Source organism: Monodelphis domestica, chromosome 1, assembly GCF_027887165.1.
Source record: "Monodelphis domestica isolate mMonDom1 chromosome 1, mMonDom1.pri, whole genome shotgun sequence".
Taxonomy (NCBI): Eukaryota; Metazoa; Chordata; class Mammalia; order Didelphimorphia; family Didelphidae; genus Monodelphis; species Monodelphis domestica.
Genome location: NC_077227.1, coordinates 588,818,953 through 588,840,348, shown reverse-complemented (window position 1 = coordinate 588,840,348; position 21,396 = coordinate 588,818,953). Strand labels below are relative to the sequence as shown.

At 36.2% G+C, this 21,396-nt stretch overlaps 1 protein-coding gene across 2 annotated transcripts in view; it reads left to right on the top strand.

Annotated features, from left to right (window-relative positions):
- Window positions 1-21,396, top strand: part of SH2D4A (SH2 domain containing 4A) — a 117,582-nt gene that overhangs the window by 10,995 nt on the left and 85,191 nt on the right. For both annotated transcript variants that reach the window (XM_007476431.3, XM_016432779.2), the window contains exons 2-4: window positions 5,243-5,641; window positions 19,710-19,872; window positions 20,758-20,929. In XM_007476431.3, the coding sequence (XP_007476493.1) occupies window positions 5,458-5,641; window positions 19,710-19,872; window positions 20,758-20,929 (519 nt within the window). In that variant the 5' untranslated portion in view covers window positions 5,243-5,457. The remainder of the gene's footprint in view (window positions 1-5,242; window positions 5,642-19,709; window positions 19,873-20,757; window positions 20,930-21,396) is intronic.

Below are 21,396 nucleotides of genomic sequence, written 5' to 3'. Positions count from 1 at the left end.
ACTGCAAAATCAAGATGTGAGTGCATCCGAGCCCTAGCTCTAAGTAACCATACTGTGTGACTTTCCCATTTAATCTCTTTATGTCTTTTTTTTCCACTTAAAAATGAAGATGATATATGTTATCTGGTTGAGAGGCACAAATGAAATAATATATGTGACAGCTTTTAAGAAATAAAGAAACTTAGAAATATAGAGTATTATTACCATAAGTTGTAAGAGCTGCTATTCCCCCTCAACCCTCCACCTCCACCTTAAGTTGGAGGAACAACATGGCATAATAGAGTTTTATGGTTAGAATAAGGAAGACCTCAGTTTCCATCCTGTCTCTCAAACTTAACTAGGAATTTGAAAATGGGCAAGTCATTTTAACTACTATGACCCTCAGTTTCTTCATCTGTAAATAGGGATGGATAATAATGCCTGTAGTAGCAATTTCATAGGGATTTTATGAGACTCAAATAATATATTACAAAGCATCCTCAAAAGCTTTAAGCTTGAGTCTTTAGGGACACCTATTATATAGAAAGGACTTTTGCAAACTTTAAAATGTTATATTTGTATCTATTATTATGATGTAATAATCAGCAGTATATTTTGACACTTGATCTCTTTTTCTAGCTTTCCTATTGTTTGCCCTTGATTTTTGAAGGCCAATGACATCATGAGATGATTTCTTGACTTGTGCATGAATTGGAATTAAGCGAGGCAGAGTTGCACAAAGTCATCAGCCTCCCCTCTCTCTTTCAGAATTATTGAAATCTAGTGGCAAGATAAAAATCAGGATGACTGATGTTGATCCAGAATGCATCTTTGATGTCTAACCAGGCTCTTAGGAGCTCCACAATACCTTTTTCAGTTATTTTCCTGGTCATTGGAATAAATTGTTCTCATCCACCCATTCTATTGGGGGAAGTTTTCACATGCTTGAAATAGACACCTCCCTAAATCACTGAAGGGCTGTGGCCCATTGGTTACCCTCAACCTGGTTTAGTGCATCTGCTGATATGGTTTACCCAGGTGTGGCCACTATGCTTCCGTCTTGGAGTCAATAGGGCTCCAAGGCAGAAGAGTGGTAAGGGCTAGGCAATGGGGGTCAAGTGACTTGCCCAGGGTCACACAGCTAGGAAGTGGCTGAGGCCAGATTTGAACCCAGGACCTCCCGTCTCTAGGGCTGACTCTTAATCCACTGAGCTACCCAGCTGCCCCCGGTACTATGCATTCTAAAGCTTCTTGGAGCCACAAATGAGAATTGAGTGCAAGGTGGCCACCAAAGGTGGATGAGCAGCTCTGAAAAGGATTGGCAAGCCCTCACACCAGAGATGCTCATCCTCCTTGGATACCCACATACTCCTTTCATATGAACAATCTTTCCTATTGTAAACCTCAAAATTCCTTAGACTTATAAATGTTGGAAATTTCACCATTGGGATATTTCATACTTGGAAAATTTCTTACTGATAGTCTATTGGAATGGGAACCCCATTGGCATGGGAGGTTCCTTCTCTTCCCTTCTTAAGATTACTTTAGGACAGAAACCCTTTGCTGAACAATGGAAAGGACTTTGACCTATGCTTAAGCATAGAACAGGAATTTCTTTGAGTCTTGATTGATTTTAGAATTGATACAATGGAGATACTTGGAATAAATCTCCACCCTATTCAGTCCTAATAGGATTGAGTAAGGGCTGCAGCCTAGATCAAAATTTAATTATTCCAATCTCTACCATACTCAAGTTAACAGGATTTAGAAAGGGCTGTAGCAAAGGAGTAAAGATTTAATCATTTGAAAATATGACCTTCAACAGACATGTGCAAAAGCCAGAAACCTCTGGGCGGTCCTGGGTTAAGCGAGAGCCTCCATTGGCACAGGGAAATTGATGAACAGTGATTGGTAGATGGGAGAAAGGAGGGGAGGAACTTGGATGGTTTCCTTAAAGATAGGGGTTCTGAAGACTCCGGGGAGGGGGTTGAGGTTTTGGTCGGTGTGGTTCCTGGGCTCTGAGAAGGCTTGCTCTGAAGGAAGCTGGAGGTGGAGGCCCCTGAGACTGTTTCTCCATTTTGGACACGTGAGTAATAGGGACTGATCTCTTTTCTTTGCCCCAGCTATCTAAGGGCTTGGGCCTTTTGGCCCAGCCTAAACAGAAGGGGTATTTAAGCCCTATTCCCTTCTCTCCCTTTTTCTCTCTCTCTATCTCTAATTCCTTTCTTACTCCTATTGTAATTAAACTCCAAAAAAGGCTGACGAGTTTTTCATTTAGGAATTACATAGCTGATTCCTTGGCGACCTTAAATTAATATATATCAGTCTTTTAAAGTGATTCCCTTGTCACACTATCGGACCCCTGTAGACATTAAATACCCTTGTCAGAGGAATCTATATCTTGCAATGGACTGGAAATCAGAAAACATAGGCTCTGATTTTGGTTCTGTAAAGTAATTTTAGCTTTCTAACTTTGAACAAGTCACCTGCCATCTTTGGGTCTGTAAAATGTTGGGGTCAGCTTAAATGGTCCCTTACAACTCCAAATTTTGTGACCTTTGTAATGAATGAAAATATCTTTGTATATTATACAGGTGTGACTCACTTCAAGGAACCTGAATGTTTCTGAAAAGTTGTTGGGATTTGGGGGAGGATATATATTTTGGGGGGATATAAACTAAGGGACTTCATTCTTTCGAGGACTCTGCAGTAAAAAAAAAGCAATTCTAATTCAGATAAAGAGAGTGTGGGCTAAGGGGCAGAGAGTGGGCCATGAACCTAGGAAGTCCCATATTCAAGTCCTGCCTCTCTCACATTATTATCAGTGTTATTTTGAACAAATGATTTAACTTCTCCTTGCTTTAGGCTACTCTCAGGCCCTGAATTTCAGAGAAGGTGCTGACCTGCATTGAGAAAGGGAATTTTTTAACTTAGACATTCCCTACCTATTAATGAAATCACAGACTCAGTCCCTATTCCTAGCAAATCTGCCTACTATTTTCTCATTTATTTCCAAAGTTCAAATTCTAGCATATTTCCTGTATTTTGTAAAGTATATCTTGAAGAAGGTCACCCCTATATCCTTTTAGTTCTTAAGAACAAATGTTTACTAGGCTGAAAGACAACAGGACTCTGATTGGTGCATCAATGATGACCTGAGAATATGGATGATAAAGCATGCCTTCCATCATCTGCTGAGAGGTGGTAGGTGCAGTAAGAGTCAAAAGTTGTTAAACATGCTTGGCCAACATGTTGATTTGTTTTGCTTAACTATATTTCTTTGTTAAAAGGAATATTCTTGGGGTCCAGAAAATCATTAGAAAGTGACCTTGATAATAATTAAAAAAAAAAAGTATCCGCAAGCTTTTTGAAAACAGAAAATAACCATAGCAATAAAAAGGGAACTTTGATAAGCATTGGCCTATATAGCCTGTCATTAAACTTGATAAGAAAGTTCCAGTAATCTCTAATAGACAAACGGTCAAAGAATATAAACAATTATTTCTCAGATAAGAAATTGTGAACAAATAAGAGCTAATAAGCATATGAATGAATATTCCAAATAATTAATAAGAGAAATGAAAAAAAAAATTCAAACCCAGGAATTTCACCTCACAACCAGCAAACTGTGAAAGGTGACTAAAGATGGGGATAGTTAGTCTTGGAGGGGTTGTGGAAAGAGAGGCATACTGATACATTGCTGGTAGAGCTGCAAATTGGTATAATTATTTTGGAAAAGTTTGGAATCATACAAATTAATAGACCAAAATGTCAATATCTTTTGACCTAAATATTCCCCAGCTGATCATATATGTCCAAGGAGTTCAAAATTTTTTAAGCTCCATATATACCAAAATATTTATACTAGTAGTGTGTTTGTGTATGATAGCAAAGAATCAGAAACAAACTAGATACACATCAATTAGAGAATAGCTAAGCAAATTGCAGTGTATGAATTTTTTAAAACCGTTATTCTTTGTCTTAGAGTCAATACTAAATATCAGTTCTAAGGAAAAAATGTTTTGAAGGGCTTTGGGTTAAGTGACCTGCCCAAGATCACACAATTAGAAAGTGAGGCCATATTTGCACTCAGGACCTTCTTTTCCTAGGCCTGACTTTTTATATACCTAGTTGCTCTGTGACATGAATTTAATGAAATATTACTGTTTATAAAATTGGAATATTAAGAACAACAAACTTGAGACAGCCATCTCCACCCCCACCCCCCAAGATGGAGGTCTATCACTATAGATCATTGAGTACTGAGTGTGAAACATTACATATGACCTTGGACTTTTTCCAATCTATCAATTGGTTTTGCTGATTTTTTTTTCTCTTTTGTTTTTTAAATTTTTTGTTCTAAGTGATACTCTCTGGAAGGAACCAAGAGGAGACAGAAAGAAATGTTGGTGATGTAAAAATAAAAGATAACTTTAGAAAAGCCAATTCAGAATTAAAAAAAAAACTAGAGAAATAGGGCTTGTGGAGACATTAATTAAGATGATCATCAAAAGTATAAATGTTTGAAAAGGCTTACCATTATGTTTGTGCTCATTAACCTGTAGCAACTGAACTTTGGGTGACTGTATAAATAGAAATGAAAGAGTGAATTAGCATGAATTAAATTTTGTAGTTAACAAATTTTTTTTAAAACAACAAAAAAGAATAGAAATGTTTTCCCTGTGTTTTCACCTCCTCATTGGGTCAGTGTGGAAATTAAATCATTCCTTCTATAAATAAAATATTAACATATTTATTATTTAGTAGCACCCCTGAGGAGTAAAAATTATGTCTTATAGTTTCGTTTTCCTTCTTTAAGGATTAAGACATAACTTATTTTAGGGATATAATTTAAGGTAATAACTTTTAAAGGAAATATGCTTAAGTGTAACCACAAAATATTTAGTTACTTTTAAAATGAATCAACTGTAACTTTCTTCCTCTAACTTTTTTTCTTCATTAGCTAGCCAAATAGATGACTGGTTTGGCTCTGAGTGTTTACTCAGTGAGGAGTAAGCCACACCTCTGTTTAAGTTTTTTGTTTTCTTAGAATCAATTGGTTTGGAGTGAGTTTCTTTGATACAGTATCTCTGGAAATCAGAAGGATAAAGGTAACACTAACTCACCAAACTTGCCTCAATTTTCTTTTGCTTGTAGTTCCCTCCAAGCTTTATTTTCTTTACAAACCTGTTTGAGTGTGACTTCCGCACACTGGAATCATGGGGTTTAAGTGTCCTGCCTCCTTTTTGGTTGTGTCTTGCAGATCGAATGACAGACACTTTGAGTGAGTGGATGGTGCCTAGCTGCAGAGACCAGCTTCCCTGACTCAAGGCATACCTACATCGCTGGTGCCCCAGAGTGTGTGTCTCACGTGCAAGTTTTGGGGCATTCCACGAATACCAGTTTAGGAAGAGCCCAAGTCTGGAGGCCATTCTCAGATCCTTGCCATAAGGGTAGGAGTGTCGGGGAGCTGCCATCATGCTGAAGCAGATACTGGCAGACATGTACATTGATCCTGAATTGTTGGCTGAGCTCAGTGAAGAACAGAAGCAAATCCTGTTCCTCAAGATGAGGGAGGAGCAGATCCGCAGGTGGAAAGAGAGAGAAGCAGCTCTGGAAAAAAAAGAGGCGGGATCCCCGGGGAAATCCAGACCCAAGAAAGGTAAGTTCTCTCCTGGCCTTCCTTGTTGGAAGGCGAGGGCTCGTTTCTGTGAGTGCCTTGGTGGAAGAGCACACTTGACTTGTTTTTAAATTGTAGACAAGTCAGGAACATGTCCTGGGCAAGCCAGAAGCTATTTCCAGGTGAGTTGCAAATTACTCGATGTGAGCTGGTCTTTAATAGTGTAATTTATCAACTTGTCCTTTGCACTCACACCGGTATATGTACACATAAAATAGCACTTATCGTGGCAGTTATTCACCCTTGAGCAGAAGATACTTGAGACCAAAATTGACTTTATGTACAAGTCTGAATGCTCTTGAGCAAGTGTGATGAGTGCCAGGCAAAGTGGTTATGGGAAAGACATTGTCAAAATCCTCTCTCCTTTGCTCCTTAAAATGCTTCCATTTCTTAGTTCTGAGAGCTAAAATAAGAAGACTTTCTGTCTTAACACATAAACTGTCTCTTTCTTAAATAAAGGAACTTGGGATAGGGGTGGGTGTACATTGTCACAGACACTTCTCCATTCATTAATTTACCTGATCCATTTCCTCTGTGAATTGAGGAGAACTTCAGGTAACTGGGTCATTTGATCATAGAGTCAGATCTGGAAGGGACCTCAAAGATAATCTGGTTGCAGACTAGTCCAAAGGGGTTAAATGACTTGTCTATGTAATAAATAGTAGAACTAGGATTTGAATCTAGATCTTTTGACTTCCTTTTTCACTGAACCACACTTTCTTGGTCAATTTCAAGCTTTACCAAAAGCCTACCAAATTGGAGAGTATTTGAATCCCAGCCGGCCACAGAGGAGGGCAGGCTTCTGAACAAGAATTAGAGACACAGCTTTGCCCAAGACACAGTCCTATTAGAAACTTTTAAAATGACACATGTGCCACCTTCTTTTTTACTTTCATGTCATTGATACTTTATTATCAGAAAATAGAATATTATTATTGAAATCAGGAGTAAATTGCTGTGAATTGTACTAGAGCAAAGGAAGCCTTCTTTAACCCCTCCTAATTTCAGTGCATTTCCTCTGTTAATTATTTCCTATTTATCCTGTATGTAGCTTGTTTTGTGTATATATAGGTATGTATTTGTGTATATGTACATGTGTATATATAAAGTCTTTCCCATTGGATTGTAAACTCCCTGAGGACAAAGACTGTCTTTTGCCTCTTTTTATGTCACCAGCTATTAGTTCAGTGTCTGGTACATAGTAGGTGCTTAAGAAATATTTATTAATTTAAACTGTGTGTAAGGTGTTTTATAAACTTTAATTCACATTTATATGGTGCTTCATATAACAGAGATATAAGCATATTGTCTGAAAAATAAACTTTTGATTGTCAGGAGCTCAGCCTTTTCTCCTTCAGTGTATTTATGGTGCTCTCTGTACCCTGGTGAATGCATCTTATTGATTTGACTGATTTTCTTTCATTATTAAGTAACTTTATAAAAAGAGAGAAAGAAAAAAGAACTGATAAGGTTATCCAGGATTTCAGAATAGAAGTTATGAATTTCAAATGGCTTTAGGAAGCCTCTTCCTCTGTTAATTATTTATAATTAATTCCTGTTTTTAGCTTGCTTTTACACAGTGGTTTGAATGTTGTAATTTCCACTAAACTATGAGCTTCTTGAAATTTAGGGACTGGCTGTTACCATTCTTTGTGTGTCCTCAGCACTTAGCACAGTACCTAGTACACAGTAGGCATTTATTAAATGTTTTATTGACTGACTTACTGCTATTTGCATAATTTCCCCTAGTTTTTAAAAAAATGTGCTTTTCTTATTTTTGGAGATAAAAAACTAAAACATCTAGAGAATATATTATTTTGCTTTTTTTTCTTACAAGTACTGTATTTTTGGAAATGTGAAATAATTTTTTCGATAAAATAATGTTTAGGCTTTTTAAAAATAGACCTGTGGTGTTACGGTATTGGAAATTTCCAGTGGAGACACTTCCTTTACCAATACAGTTTGGGTCCTGCTTTGTAACTTCTAATCTTGAGAAAGTTATTTGGGAGTATATTGAGAGATTAAGTAATTAAATTAGGTTTATATAGTGAGTATATATGAAAGGCAGGACTTCAATTCATGTCTTTTGCCCTCTGAAGTCAGTTCTCTATCACTACATCATGCCTGTCTCTCAGAAATGTCAGAAAACACATATTAAAATTTTGTTTCTGAGTGCAATTGGCGGGGGGGGGGGGGGGGGGGGGAATTACAATAAAAAATGGACCAGAAAACCAGTGTTTGGAGAATTCAGTTTTTCCACACAAGTGAATTTTTGAGATCATAGGTTTCAACACCACACTTTACATTTGAGCAAATTTGCCAAGTTGACTAAGGTAGCAGGATATAAGATAAACCCACAAATATAATCTGCAGTGCTACTGGCCACCAACAAGAATAAAATAAAACTTTCAGAGAAAAATAACTTTATAATAGCAGTAAAATACATTAAAATATTTGGGTATTAACTTGTAAAGATGTGCAAAAGATAGAACTAAAAACAATTTTGATAGAAATCAAAGTAAAACTGAAAATGGAGAAGGCTCTTCCTTGCTCATGGTTAGGTCAAGGAAATCTAGTAAAATTCTCAATACTTCTCAAAACTAATATATAGACCGTGTAATAATAGTCAAAATATCAAAATATATTTCATGGAGTCAGATTAAGCCATAGTAGAATTAATATAGAAAAGTAGAGAAGCTAGAATATTAAAAAAAAAATGTGGAAAGAAAACTGGGAAACAATAAGTGTTCCTTCTAGAGTTAGAAGGGGTGTAGAAAAGGCAGATATTTTGAGGCAAGGAGACCAGGCTGTACTAAGTGCGTGATGTAGAGCAAAAAGGCAATCAATTTCTTTGCATTTCTGTTTCTTCATAAGTAAAATGGGAATAATAATGCCTTACTATCTACACTTTTTAAATTACAAAGTGCTTGCAACATTATATACATTTTAGGTGTTATTGTGAAATTTTAGATGTTGTAAATGTGAACACTTAAAAAGTTTGGCACTATAAAAAAACTAGCAAAACCATGTGAGCAGAATAGAAAACCCAGTGTTAAGTCAGGCTTTTATTAGTATAGAGACCTCTCCATTGGGAAATTCCCTCCATCCATGCCACTTGGCACCTCCTTAGCAATTGTTAAGCTTAGAGCATTTCCTGTGGGCAATGAGAGGTTACTTGCTCAGGGTGACACAGCCACTATTTGTCACAGATGGGACTTGAAGTCAAGTCTTCCTAGCTAGAGGCTACATTGCTTCATATATAAGGATAGTTGTTGATAAATCCATGCTTTAAAATAAAGGAGAATGCAGTTATGATTGAATAAAATCTGTTGAGGAAATTGCATAGCCGGATGGCAAAAATGACTTTTGATCCAAGTCTAGTAACTTTATGTGGCACAATAATTGAATCAGTGATATCCACAATAATTAAAAATGGGGGCTAGAAAGACCTTTTATTTCAACTACAGAGAGGAAGAAAATGCTTATCAATCAAAAAGAGGAAGAAATTATTAAAAACAAATCTGATGGGTTTACCAAACAAAGTTAAAAGATTTTTAAAAAATTAAATACAATAATAAGCAATATCCTTAAAATTCAATGAACTGAAATTGATGGGGGGAAATATTTGCAGTCAGTATGTCAGGTAAATGTCTGACATCAAAGATTTATGAAGCATAAAACTAGATGACACAATAGATAGACACAGTGGATACAATGGAAGGGATCGGAGTCAGGAAGACTCATTTTCCAAAGTTTAGATTGACCTCAGACACTTACTATTATGACCCTACCCTAGGCAAATCTTTTAACTCTATTTGCATCATTTCCTCATCTGTAAAATGAACTGGAGATAGAGATGGCAAACCATTCTAGTATCTTTGCCAGTAAAACCCCAAGTTGGGTCATGAAAAGTCAGACATGACTGAAATTACTGAACAACAATAATAGTATGTGTGTGAATATACATACATATATGTATGTATGTATATATATTTATACATAAAAGCAATACTCCCCAGTGCATCAAAGGATATGATCTGATAATTTGTGATGGTCAAAATACAAACTAGATAACAAATTCCCTCATAATCAGAGAAATACAAATGAAAACAACATTAGGATTCTATGGGATGCCTAGTAGAATGAAAGGTGTAGCTAAGGACAATAAAATTAAAATGTTAGCATGACTGAAGAAATCTGCCCTCAAATACATTATTGGTTAAATGTTAAGTTGTTGGATCCCGTTTGAACAGCAATATTCTACAAGTTAAGCTGGTGGATCCCGTTTGAACAGCAATATTCTACAATAAATTTTTAAAAATCATTATATCCTTGGATGGATCGATTCATTGGCCAATATTTTACACGAAAAATGTCCTCTACATGTACAAAAATACTCATAGCTACTGTTTTTGTAATAGCAAGAACAATAAAAAACCTTGGAAATATACTATATATACAATATTTGGAAAATGGATGAATATAGCATGGCATATTAATTTAGCAGTATGGTATGGTAGAGCAAAAGCCAGTATCAGAAGTTTTGAGAGGTCACTTGCTCAGAGTGACACAGCCAGTATTTATCAGAGGTGGGATTTGAAGCCAAATCTTCTTTGCTAGAAGCTACATTGTTTCATATATTTAGGATAGCTGTTGATAAATTCATACTTTAAAATAAAGGCAAATGCAGTTATGATTTAATAAAAACTGTTGGGGAAATTGAATAGTTGGATGGCGAAAAATTGCTTTGGATCCATACTTAACTTTGAATGGTACAATGACTAATTGGATCAGTGATTACCACTTTTTCCCCCGCTATATAGGAGAACATGTTTATCAATTTAAAAGATGGAAATCAGTATATAAATATTTTTTATGGGACTCTGGCCAAGTCATTTAAGCCCCCATAAGACTGAAAAGTTGAAGGAAAATTGCCTTCTGTTTTAAAGATGTTTCTTTATGGGAAGTGTGGTACACTGGAAAAAAGCTCTAGTAGTTAGTGGTCAAATCTCATTTCTAACGATTGCTTCCTTTATGAAACTGGCCAAGTCCTGTAACACCCTTGGCTAGAGAGCTACAGTAGGAAGACATAGGAGAGGCAGTGGTGCTGTAGTGGGCAGAGTAATTTTTGTGCATTCTGGAAGATAAGAGTTCAAATTTCAACTTTGATATTTACTAGCAATGTGAAGTGGGCAAGTCAATTAAACTCTTTGAGTCTCAGTTTCTCCATCTGGTTTCCCTTCTACTAGTAATGTTTCATGTTCTATATTCTTAGGTATCTTTCATTTATTCCATGTTCTATGTTCTTCTAGTGTCAATATTCCATGTTCCATGTCCTAAGGTCCCATCCAGTGGTAATATTCCATGTTCTGTGTTCTAAGGTATCTTCATTTATTCCATGTTCTATGTTCTAAGGTCCCTTCTGTGATATGGAAATTTTAAAAGACTGATATATATTAATTTAAGGTCGCCAAGGAATTCAGCTATGTAATTCCTAAATGAAAAAGGGCCCTTCTCGCTCTAGAACTATAGCTATGGTTTCAGATTAGGAGTCAGAGTCAGAAGGTCTTACATTCAAATCCTTGTTCTTCCCCTTACTACCTGTGCTACTCTGGGCAAATCACTTACCTTCTCTGGGATTCAGTTTCCTCACCTATAAAATCAGAGGATTAGGATAGGGATTCTCCAGGGTGTTCCTTCCAGTTGTTGATTTATGAAACTGAAATCACAGTTTGGGACCATTTTCTTTAAAAAAAATACAATATTTTGTCCTCAGAAAAAATATATTTGAAGAATATGAGAAATTATAGAAAAATGTATATAAGATATTGCAAGAAAGATGAAGAAAACAAAATTAATATTTATATTGACTCCAAGCCAAAAATATATTATGGGGGAAGCTAGGTAGCTCAGTGGATAAAAAAAGCCAGGCTTGGAGATGGGAAGTCCTGGGTTCAAATCTGACCTCAGATACTTCCTAGCTATAATGACTCTGGGCAAGTCACTTCAACCCAACTGTCTAACCCTTACTGCTCTTCTGCCTTGGAACCAATACATAGTATTGATTCTAAGGAAGAAGGTAAGGGTTTAAATATATTAAATGTATATACATACAAATATATCTGTCTATGCACATATAAAACACATATAATGTCAAGTTAATAGGATCATCGATTTAGAACTGGAAGAGACCTAAATGTCATTCCTCATTTTATAGATGAGGAAATTGAGGCCTAAGGAAATGTTGACTAGGATCTTGACTAGGATCACAAAGTAATAATAATAATAATAATCATAAAGTTATATAGTGCTTTAAGTTCTGCAAAGCATTTTACCTCATTTTATCCTCATAACATCCCTGGAAGGTAGGTGCTATTATTTCTTCCCATTTTGCTGAATAGGACACTGGGAAAAGAAAGGGTACTTTCCCAGGGACATAGAGCTTATCAGTTTCTAAGACAGGATTTGTTCTCAGGTCTTCCTGACTCCAGTTACAGTGCTCTATCGACTGAGCCACTTAGTTGTTGTTAGAGGAAGAGCAAGAATTAAAGCCTTTTGAACCAAATGGAACACTAATACCACCCTGTCTCATGCATGTGTGTGCATATATGTTGGGGAGTATACATTTCATATATGTGTACATATACATATATATACCACAGTCAAAGGGAGGGAACAATAGACTTGGAAGGACATTTAAAACTAATCCATGGTTTTCTTGTTAATTTGTCCCTGCTTTAATAAATACTAAGGCTTTTGTGTAAGATTTTATTACTTACTCTATAAGATTATTTGTTTTTTATAATGGCTATTATATTCATTAAAATATATTTTTTTAATTTAACTATATTGAAGGAGTTTGGAGATAGGTAATGACTTCTATTTGAAGAAGCCTTTCTTACTTGAGCTATTTTTAAATAATAAACATTGTGCAGGTAGTAAAATCTAATTGAAACTACACATGGTAAAACCTCATTAGTTCTTGTTTCACCAATTTATAATTCTCAATAATTCAACTACTCAGTATGTCAAGGATCTATTATTTTATTAGAGTACACTGACGCAAACTGTAACCTGTTTATAATTAATTTCATTCCCATATGCATTAGAGTTGCCTGAAAAACAGAGGGATGAGATAACTTCCTGGTAGTTACACAACTAATGCATATCTGAGGTGGGATTTGAACCCAGGTCTTTTCTACTTCAAATCCATCACTTTATTTTTGCTATTTTTTTTTACTTTTGTGCTCTTAATTTTCAAATTATTGGTTTAAACAAGGCTTTAAAGGGAATGTTTAACCTACTTAAAATAACAAAATTTGTAAAGGACATGCATACCATAAATGTTTAAATCTTCTAGATCAGTGATGGTGAACCTTTTAGAGACTAGGTACCCAAACTGCATCTTAATGCCCCATATGAGCTGCTCCCTTACCCCAGACAGGGAAAGGAGGAAGCACTCCCATTGGGCTGCTGGGCAGAGGGGCGGATGATGGGAGAAATGTCCTCAGATTGTGTGAAGAAGGCAAAGGGAGCAGCCCCCTCCAGCACACATGCCATAGGTTCACCAACTTTGTCCTAGATGGCAATAATTGTAAAATGCCTTCTCTAATTAAAAGCAAGCCTGCATGTCCTCTTTGTCAGGACCCCACAATTTCTGACTGAGGGGATCCTATAATATAAGGGGAAAAATAAAAATACAAAGGGAAAGGTATCCAGATAATCAGACTCCCCATAGTACAACTGCTCAGGGTCATATAACTTATAAGATTCTAAGACAGGATTTGATTGATTTATTTTGAGATATTATATCAATTTATTTTAAGAAATGTTGATTTATTTTAAGATATATGCCCTTAAAGTAGTTTTATTTATTTTCAATAATATTTCATAATTGATATCTACCATATTAGAAATTAAAATGGAAAATCTATTTTTTGTTTAGTTGATTATATTAATAATTATTATATCATCATAATAAGTCCTATAATGGAGTTTAAAATATATTTTCTAAACAAAAAAATAAGAGAAATAAATATCATTGTTTTACTTTTTTTATAAATCTAGTTAGTGTCTGATCTAATAGGAGACAATTGGATTCTCATATCTGCTTCTGGGTTCAATCTGTCTTGATTGGTTGAAGCTTTTGAAGAAAATCTGGATTCACAGATATGTGGTTGGGGTAACTAATATGTGATGAAGTGTATAGAGTGCTAGACCCGGAGTCAGAAAGACTAGTCAAAACCTACCCTTAAATACTTAGTTGTGTGACCCTGGGGCAGTTGATTAACCTTTGCCTGCCTCAGTTTCCTCTCCTCCAAAATGAGGATGGTGATAATATCTAATAACGTTGTTATGGGGACAAAAATGAAATTATATTTTTAAAACTCTTTGAAAACCTTAAAACACTGAATATTATTATTATTAATATTAGTTGTAAAAGAAAAGAGTATTTAAATGGACAAATAATATTTTAATAGTATTATGAATTTTTTACTTGGGCAACTCTCTGAAAGGATCTCAGGAGCCCTGAGTAGTCTATGAACCAAACTGAGAGAATGGCTACTTTAGAACATTTATTTTTTTTATAGGAATTTAATGTTTTGCTGACATTCCCTCACTTATCTTGAGAACATTCTGGTCATGGCTACATAGCATGGCTACTGATCCTTGGGGAAACAGAGGCAGAATGAATCTTGGTAGGCATGGTCATATGGCAAGATACCACAAGTGTGTCCCATGGAGGTTGATGATATTAAAATATTTTCAAAATATCACTAAGATTTTTTTTGTTTATTAAAATACCTTTTCCAACTAATAAAACAGTTAACCTTTAAGGTTTTGCAAAGAGCTTTCTAAATGTATTCTCATCTTGGATATATGTGCTTTTTACAAATGAATCTCACATGTGGGGCTGAAAGTGGGCCACATACCAACAGTACTGGAGACAAGGTTGTACAAAAGAATAAAATTTAGATCTGAGTCTTTATCCTTAGGAGAAACGGATCCATTTATCTAATGGTTCTTTTGCAAAATAGCATTTACAATGGTAATCCCCTTAAATTTCAGAAACCAGAGAGTGAGAAGTACTTTTCCATGTCCATTGCCTTGGATCAGGAGGGAGAAAAAAAGAGTGGCAAAGGAATTACGAGAAGACTATTGTGTGGTTCAACTAGGTGATTCAACAGATAGGTGATTCAACAGGACCTGGAATCAGGAAGATTTGCATTCAAATCCTTCCTTAGACATTAAGTAATTATGTGACCCTGAGATAGTCATTTAACCATTGCCTGCCTCAGTTTCTTATCTGTAAAATGGATATAATAATAGCACCTACTTCTCAGTATAGTTGTGAGAATCAAGTGATAATATTTGTAAAGCACTACAGAAACCTTAAAATGCTTCATAAATGCTAGTTGTTGTTATTATTATCCTATCTGCTGTTTAAAAATTACTTGTGATGTGTAAGTTGAAGCTATAAAGGAAACCCCAAAGACCTGGTTAGTAGCAACATACTGCAGAGTATTCTGTAACGAGCACTTCTATTTGCAAGTTGACCTAAATGAGGTTCACTGCAGAGATAAAAATGTGGCTGCTGTCCGTGGTAGCTCTTATCTTCCATGCAGAGTCTGATATGATCACTCCCATGTCTCAGTGTTGGAGTTCATGCTCAGTTGTAACTACAATTAGCTCACAGCCTTAGCTGTTTGCTAAGTAATTATTCAGGTCTTGTTTCATGTCTTTCCATTCTTTCTGGTGTTGCTCTCTGGCCTCCATTGGAGAACTTGGTTGGATGACCAGTCAATCAATGGGAAGAGTATTGTGTATGCAAAGGGTATCTTATATTTAGGAGTAGAAGATTGTAGATTTAGAGCCAAAAGGGCCATCTTCTCATTTTGCAGATGGGGAAACTGAGGCCAAGAGCACACAAAGAGTGAGTAGCAAAACTGGAATTTTTAGGTCCTAGAGACTTGTAAGAAAGATTTTGTGAAGATAAAGTATTGGCCCTGAGCCATGAGAAGAACCAGATAGAAAGTGAGATGAAAACCACAAATATCTGATTAAGTCGGATGCCAGATGCCAAAGGAGTGGAGTGAATATAGTATTGGACTTGCAATCAAGAAGACCTGGGTTTAAATCATCACTCAAAAGTTACTAGCTGTGTAACTATGGGAAAACAACTTAATCTTTCTGGGCTTCAGAATCTTCATCAGTAAAATGGAGACAATGACTTTCTAAAATTCCTATCTCCTAGGGTTGTTATGAGGCCTAAATGAGATGAATTACTTAAAGAACTTTGCAAATCTTGAGGTATTACATATTAACCACTGTTATAACTTCATTAGTGTTGTTCAGTTGTTTCAGTTGTACCCAGCTCTTTGAGACTCCGTTTGGGGTTTTCTTGGCAAAGTTACTGGAGTGTGATTTGCCATTTTCTTCTCCAGCTCATTTTGTGGATTAAGAAGTTGAGGCAAACAGGATTAAGTGACTTGTCCAGGGTCATGTTGTTATTAAGTATATGAGGTCAGATTTGAATTTATGAAAGTTTAGTTTTCTTGACTTCAGGCCTGACACTTTATCCACTGTACCAACCTAACTGCCCATACTCTGTACATGTTAATAATTATGTTGCATTTGATTATTAGTTTTAATAGTTATATACTGGCTATCCCAGAAATTTTAATGTAGGTTTAATCTTTAATAGTTTTAAAATAGCTTTATAAACAGTATTGGTTATTGTTATGAATGGTTTGTGCAGAGCCTTAGGTTTGCAACGTGCTTTAAATATTTTGACTCAGTTGGACTCTATGACATCAAAATAATTATTCATTTACTACTTCTCTATTCAGCATTAGCCTATATTTCAAGTTTTATGATATATTTTCTGTCTCTTTTTATACCCCACAATCATTTTTTGCATTTAAAATTTTTAACTAACATTTTCCCCTAATTACATATAAAATAATTAACATTCTTTTTTAAGCTTTGAGTTCCAGATTTTTCCCTTCTTTCCACCTTCCCTCCCTCACTCCCTCCTACCTTTTCCCACTCCCTGAGAATGTAAGCAATCTAATATAGATTTTACATGTGCAATCATGTAAAACATTTTTCCTATTTTAGTCATTTTGACTCCACAACCACTTTAAGGTCATGGCCATTTCCCCTCAAGTACCCTCACCATTCTGAACTGCTCTTCATTTTTCCAGTCATTTTGTGTCTTCCTTCATCCTCCCTTCTCTCTCATGCCTCCAATTCCTTTCTCATTGTCACATGAAACCACATTTTCAGTCCCTGAAATTAATTAATTGCCCTGCTGTATATATCATGCATCTGAAAGGGGACCTCCATTTAGGAAACTTGCAAGTTTGGTAGTGTTAGCAATACATTCCAAACAGAGCAAATTCCTATTTCACTGAGTACTCCATTTACTTTTTCATCTTTTATTTGTCTTCTGCTGCCCTCTCTTTTGTGGTAAAGAAAGAGAAACAAAAAAGAAAAAATTTAAATGTGCTGATAGTAATCCCCAGATAAAGAATAAGTCTGTGAGAGACAAATGTAATGTAAGCATTTTATTAACTACAGAAAGAATGAATGTCCCAAAGAGAAATTTATTAGATATAGTGGTTTTCTAAGGTCAATCAACTCTTTGGAGATCATTAAAACACTAAAAGGAGCTTGGCGGCATGGACACAGAAGTTATTATCTTCAGTAGATCATATGTAAGAATTCAAGTATCCTTGGTTATTTTAGCTTTTTGGTACCTTTCTTCTTTCATAGACCCCTTTCATGAAGTCTTCAACAGGAAGTTCTCTCCTGGATGATAATGTAACTAATTTAGGATGTTCATTTACAGAAAAGAATGTGAATTTGTGTTCTTTTCTATCTTTTTCTGGGTACTCCTATCTTTATAGGTTCATTGCAAAGTACTAGGTGTCTGTTGCACAAAAAACAAGTCTTAGTTTTAGGAGCCTGCTGTCCAAAAGTCTCTTGGAATAAGAATTAGAAGGAGCTCAAATGTATCAGTGGACAAAGTTACATGAGGACATTGCAACTGGCACACTTCTCTTATGTAATATGTTGAATGCTGGATCCTGGTATAAACTTTTATCTTTAAAGTTAAAGAACTGCTTCCTTTATGCCCAGTGGGCTATAAAACAATATATACCCTTCAATCCAGTAATACAACTACTAGGTCTGTATCCCAAAGAGATAAAACAAATGGGAAAGGACATGCCTATAGAAAACTATTTAGCATCTCTTTTTTGTAGAGGCAAAGAATTGGAAATTGAGGGGATGTTCAGCAATTGGGGAATGGCTGAACAAATTGTGGTCTATGGTAGTGATGGAATACTATTGTGCTATAAGGAATGATGAGCAAGATGATTTCAGAAATATCTGGAAAGACCTACATGAACTGATGCAGAGTGAAATAAACAGAACTAGGAAAGCATTATACAAAGTAAGAGCAATAATGTGGAATGATCAACTGTGACAGGCTTAGCTATTATCTGCAATATGATGAGTCAGGGCAATTCTTAGGGATTTATGGGAAAGAATGCTATCCACCCCCAGAGAAACAACTGTTGGGAGACAGAATGCAGATGAAAGCATATGATTTATCATTTGTTTATTTGGGTATGTGTTTTGGGGATTTAGAATGGGGATTTAGAGATTAGAGAGATGTTCCTCTAGGTAGGTTTTCCAGGCACATAGTATAGTGAATGAGCTAAGCAGGAGCACCAGAAAGCAAATAATGAAGCCTGGGAAGACAACCCTAGAAAAAGAAGGGACTCTATGACTTTGAGACATAAAGGGCTGCCAGTTCTCATTTCAGCTCGATTAACCTGTGTCACCTTGTGCAAGATGTTGGACTTCTTCATGCAGAAACCAACACTTACAAAATGACAATATCAACATGAAGAAAAGCCATAGACTGTTTCATAAATAGATGCTAATAGTAGCACAGTGCCTGGAACATAGTGTTTAATGATCTACTTATCATGCATCATTGAGAGGCAGCTAGGAGTCAGGAAGACCTGAACACAAATCTGGCCTCAGATACTTACTAGCTGTGTGACCATGGGCAAGTCGTTTTACCTCTGTTTTGCCTTAGTTTCCTCAACTATAAAATTAGGATAATAATGGCACCTGCTTCCAGGGCTATTCTCAGGATCATAATGAGATGTTTGTTAAGCACTTAGCCCAGTGACTGACACATTATATACAGAGACAGAAATATTGTTTGAAGAATGACTTGTGTACGTCCACCATCAGAGAAAGAACTGATAAATAGAAACAAGCAAGACATAGTTTTATAGATACATATAGCTTTTTCTCAAATGATACCTTCTCTAATGTAGGGAGGGGAAGGAGGGAGTTACTTGGGAATTTGTCACAAACAAATAAATAAGTAGATTTAAAAAATGTTTAAAACAAAATAAGCGTTCTATAAATGTTGGCTACTGTTATTATTATTCACTTTGTATAGTACCTAGCACATAGAAGGCTATATAATGTTAGCTATTATCATTATCTAACTTTCTTTTTTATGCCTATCCTGTGTATTCTGCTAATATATTTTATGCATAGCAAGTTGTAAACAAAAATAAAAGGAAATCTGTGATGTCTTAACTAATCTTCCAACCCTTTTAAAGGACTAGATATAGTAGCTTTGTTCAGTCATTTCAGTCATGCTCCACTCTTCATGACCCCATTTGGGGTTTTCTTGGCAAAGAAATTGGTTTGCTATTTTCTTCTCCACTTCATTTTGCAGATAAAAAAACTGAGGCAAATGGAGGTAAGTGACTTGCCCAGGGTCACACAGCAAGGACATGTCTGAGGTTAGATTTGAACTCTCTCTTCTTCTCTATCCACTGTGCTATCTTGCTGCCCATTATAGTAGCAGGGAATAACAATGTACAGTTGAATATATCTACTCTTTGAAGTAGATATATTTACTTTTTTATTTATTTAATTTATACATCTATTTATTATGTAATGTTTTAGCATATTTTTTACTTATGTGTCTTTTTGTTTTTTTTTTTTGCAGAGAACAGAAAAACCGTAAATTGGAAGCTTGGTGCAGATAAAGAAGTCTGGGTATGGGTAATGGGAGAACACAAACTCGATAAACCTTATGATGTCATCTGTGATGAAATCATTGCTGAGCGGGCGAAGCAGCAGCAAGCCCAGGAAGAAGATGAGGAGCTCAGGTATGGGATTTCCCCCCTCTGAGAGAGAAGATGCGTCTGTCTCAGGTGCTTTATTATTCAGAAGTGGACAGAGTTTCAGGGAAGATGGAAAGATGTTTTTTGCTCTTACCTACAGCTGGGGAGGGCAATAGAGATGAAAAACCTGGCCAGATGGTTGGCCAAAGAGGCTTTTGGAGAAGTGTCTCCTAATGCTTGAGACTGTGGGGCATCAGAGCAATGGCTCCAGGAGGGCTCTGTTTACATTCAAAGGGACTTTTCAGTCCTTGTGCACATAAGATTGCCCATGCGCTTTCACAGAGACGCAGCACTGGGTTCGTTTAAAGAGCAAGTCCACAAAAACGAAGCAGAGTGTGAACAATATATGCAGTATGCAGTGAGCTCTGGCCCAGAGACCTGTCTCACCCTCATGGTTGTTGGCTTCCAGCAGTCTCGTGTGGAAGGCCAGCCTGTAGTAGCAGCTACTCTGGTGCTCATCGTACAACATGGTCTCTGTTGGCTCCAAGATGTTGACCTCCATCGTTCCTTCCTCCACTGCCCTGTTGGTGTTAAGGTTCATTCTGCCAATAGTCCTCTATCCAACTAGGAATTCTGCAAAAGGAAAGATAATGGAGCAGATTTGGGGAGACTCCAGCTCTGTCTCAAAAGGCTGACAATGCTATGCACAGTTCCTTTGACTCCTATAAAAATAACTGGTCCCTTGGTTCCAAAGGAATCATTTATCTTATTAAGGAAGGTTGCCTTTTGGCATGAGAGAAGGGTTGCTAAGTTAAACTTTAGACTTGCCAGGCATTTACTTCATTCAAACACGGACAGCCAGTTTTGAATAGCCCAGAAGGTTCAAAGACTTAAAAAAAAAAAGATAATTCCTCTATTGTTTCTTTTCAGACAAACTCAAGCAAAAGAATCCTCTAAGACTTCCAGGCCTCAGTCGCTGCATTCTGATTCAAAAGCACTGAAAAATTGGGAGGTCCCCAATGCTTCTAAAAGAATAGACAATGATAAGGAATCAGGGCCAGAAACTAGGAAAGCTTCAACGCCAGAAGAAGAGAAAATTCAGGTGAGTGTTTTCATTCTATGAATGCTAAAAAGTAGAATTCAGGAAGATAGAGGAAAGGAAGCATAGTGGACAGAAAGCTGGCTTTAGAGCCAATAAAACCTGAGTTCAAGTCCCACCTCTGGAATATACTGACTGTGATGCTAGGCAAGTCATTTACCCTCTCAGACCCCATTCAGGTCTTCAACCTCTTAAGCAGCAGAAAAGTTAACCTTCTGAATTGGTAGGAGTTTTCTCAGTGGGAATTCACTTTGCCAAAGAAACCACAGATCCAGAGTTCAAAAAAAGAAAAAGACCATCTGAACATACAAGGTGAACAAGGCCAGAGTTTGATCACAGAATGTCTGAAGACCTAAAAGCTCTATATAAATAAAGCTATTGTCATTGGACTAGAGCTAATTCCATGGATTATAGAAGTTCCTAAACATTTAATCTTTTAAATTTGATTTTTTGCTGCTTATGGAGAACAG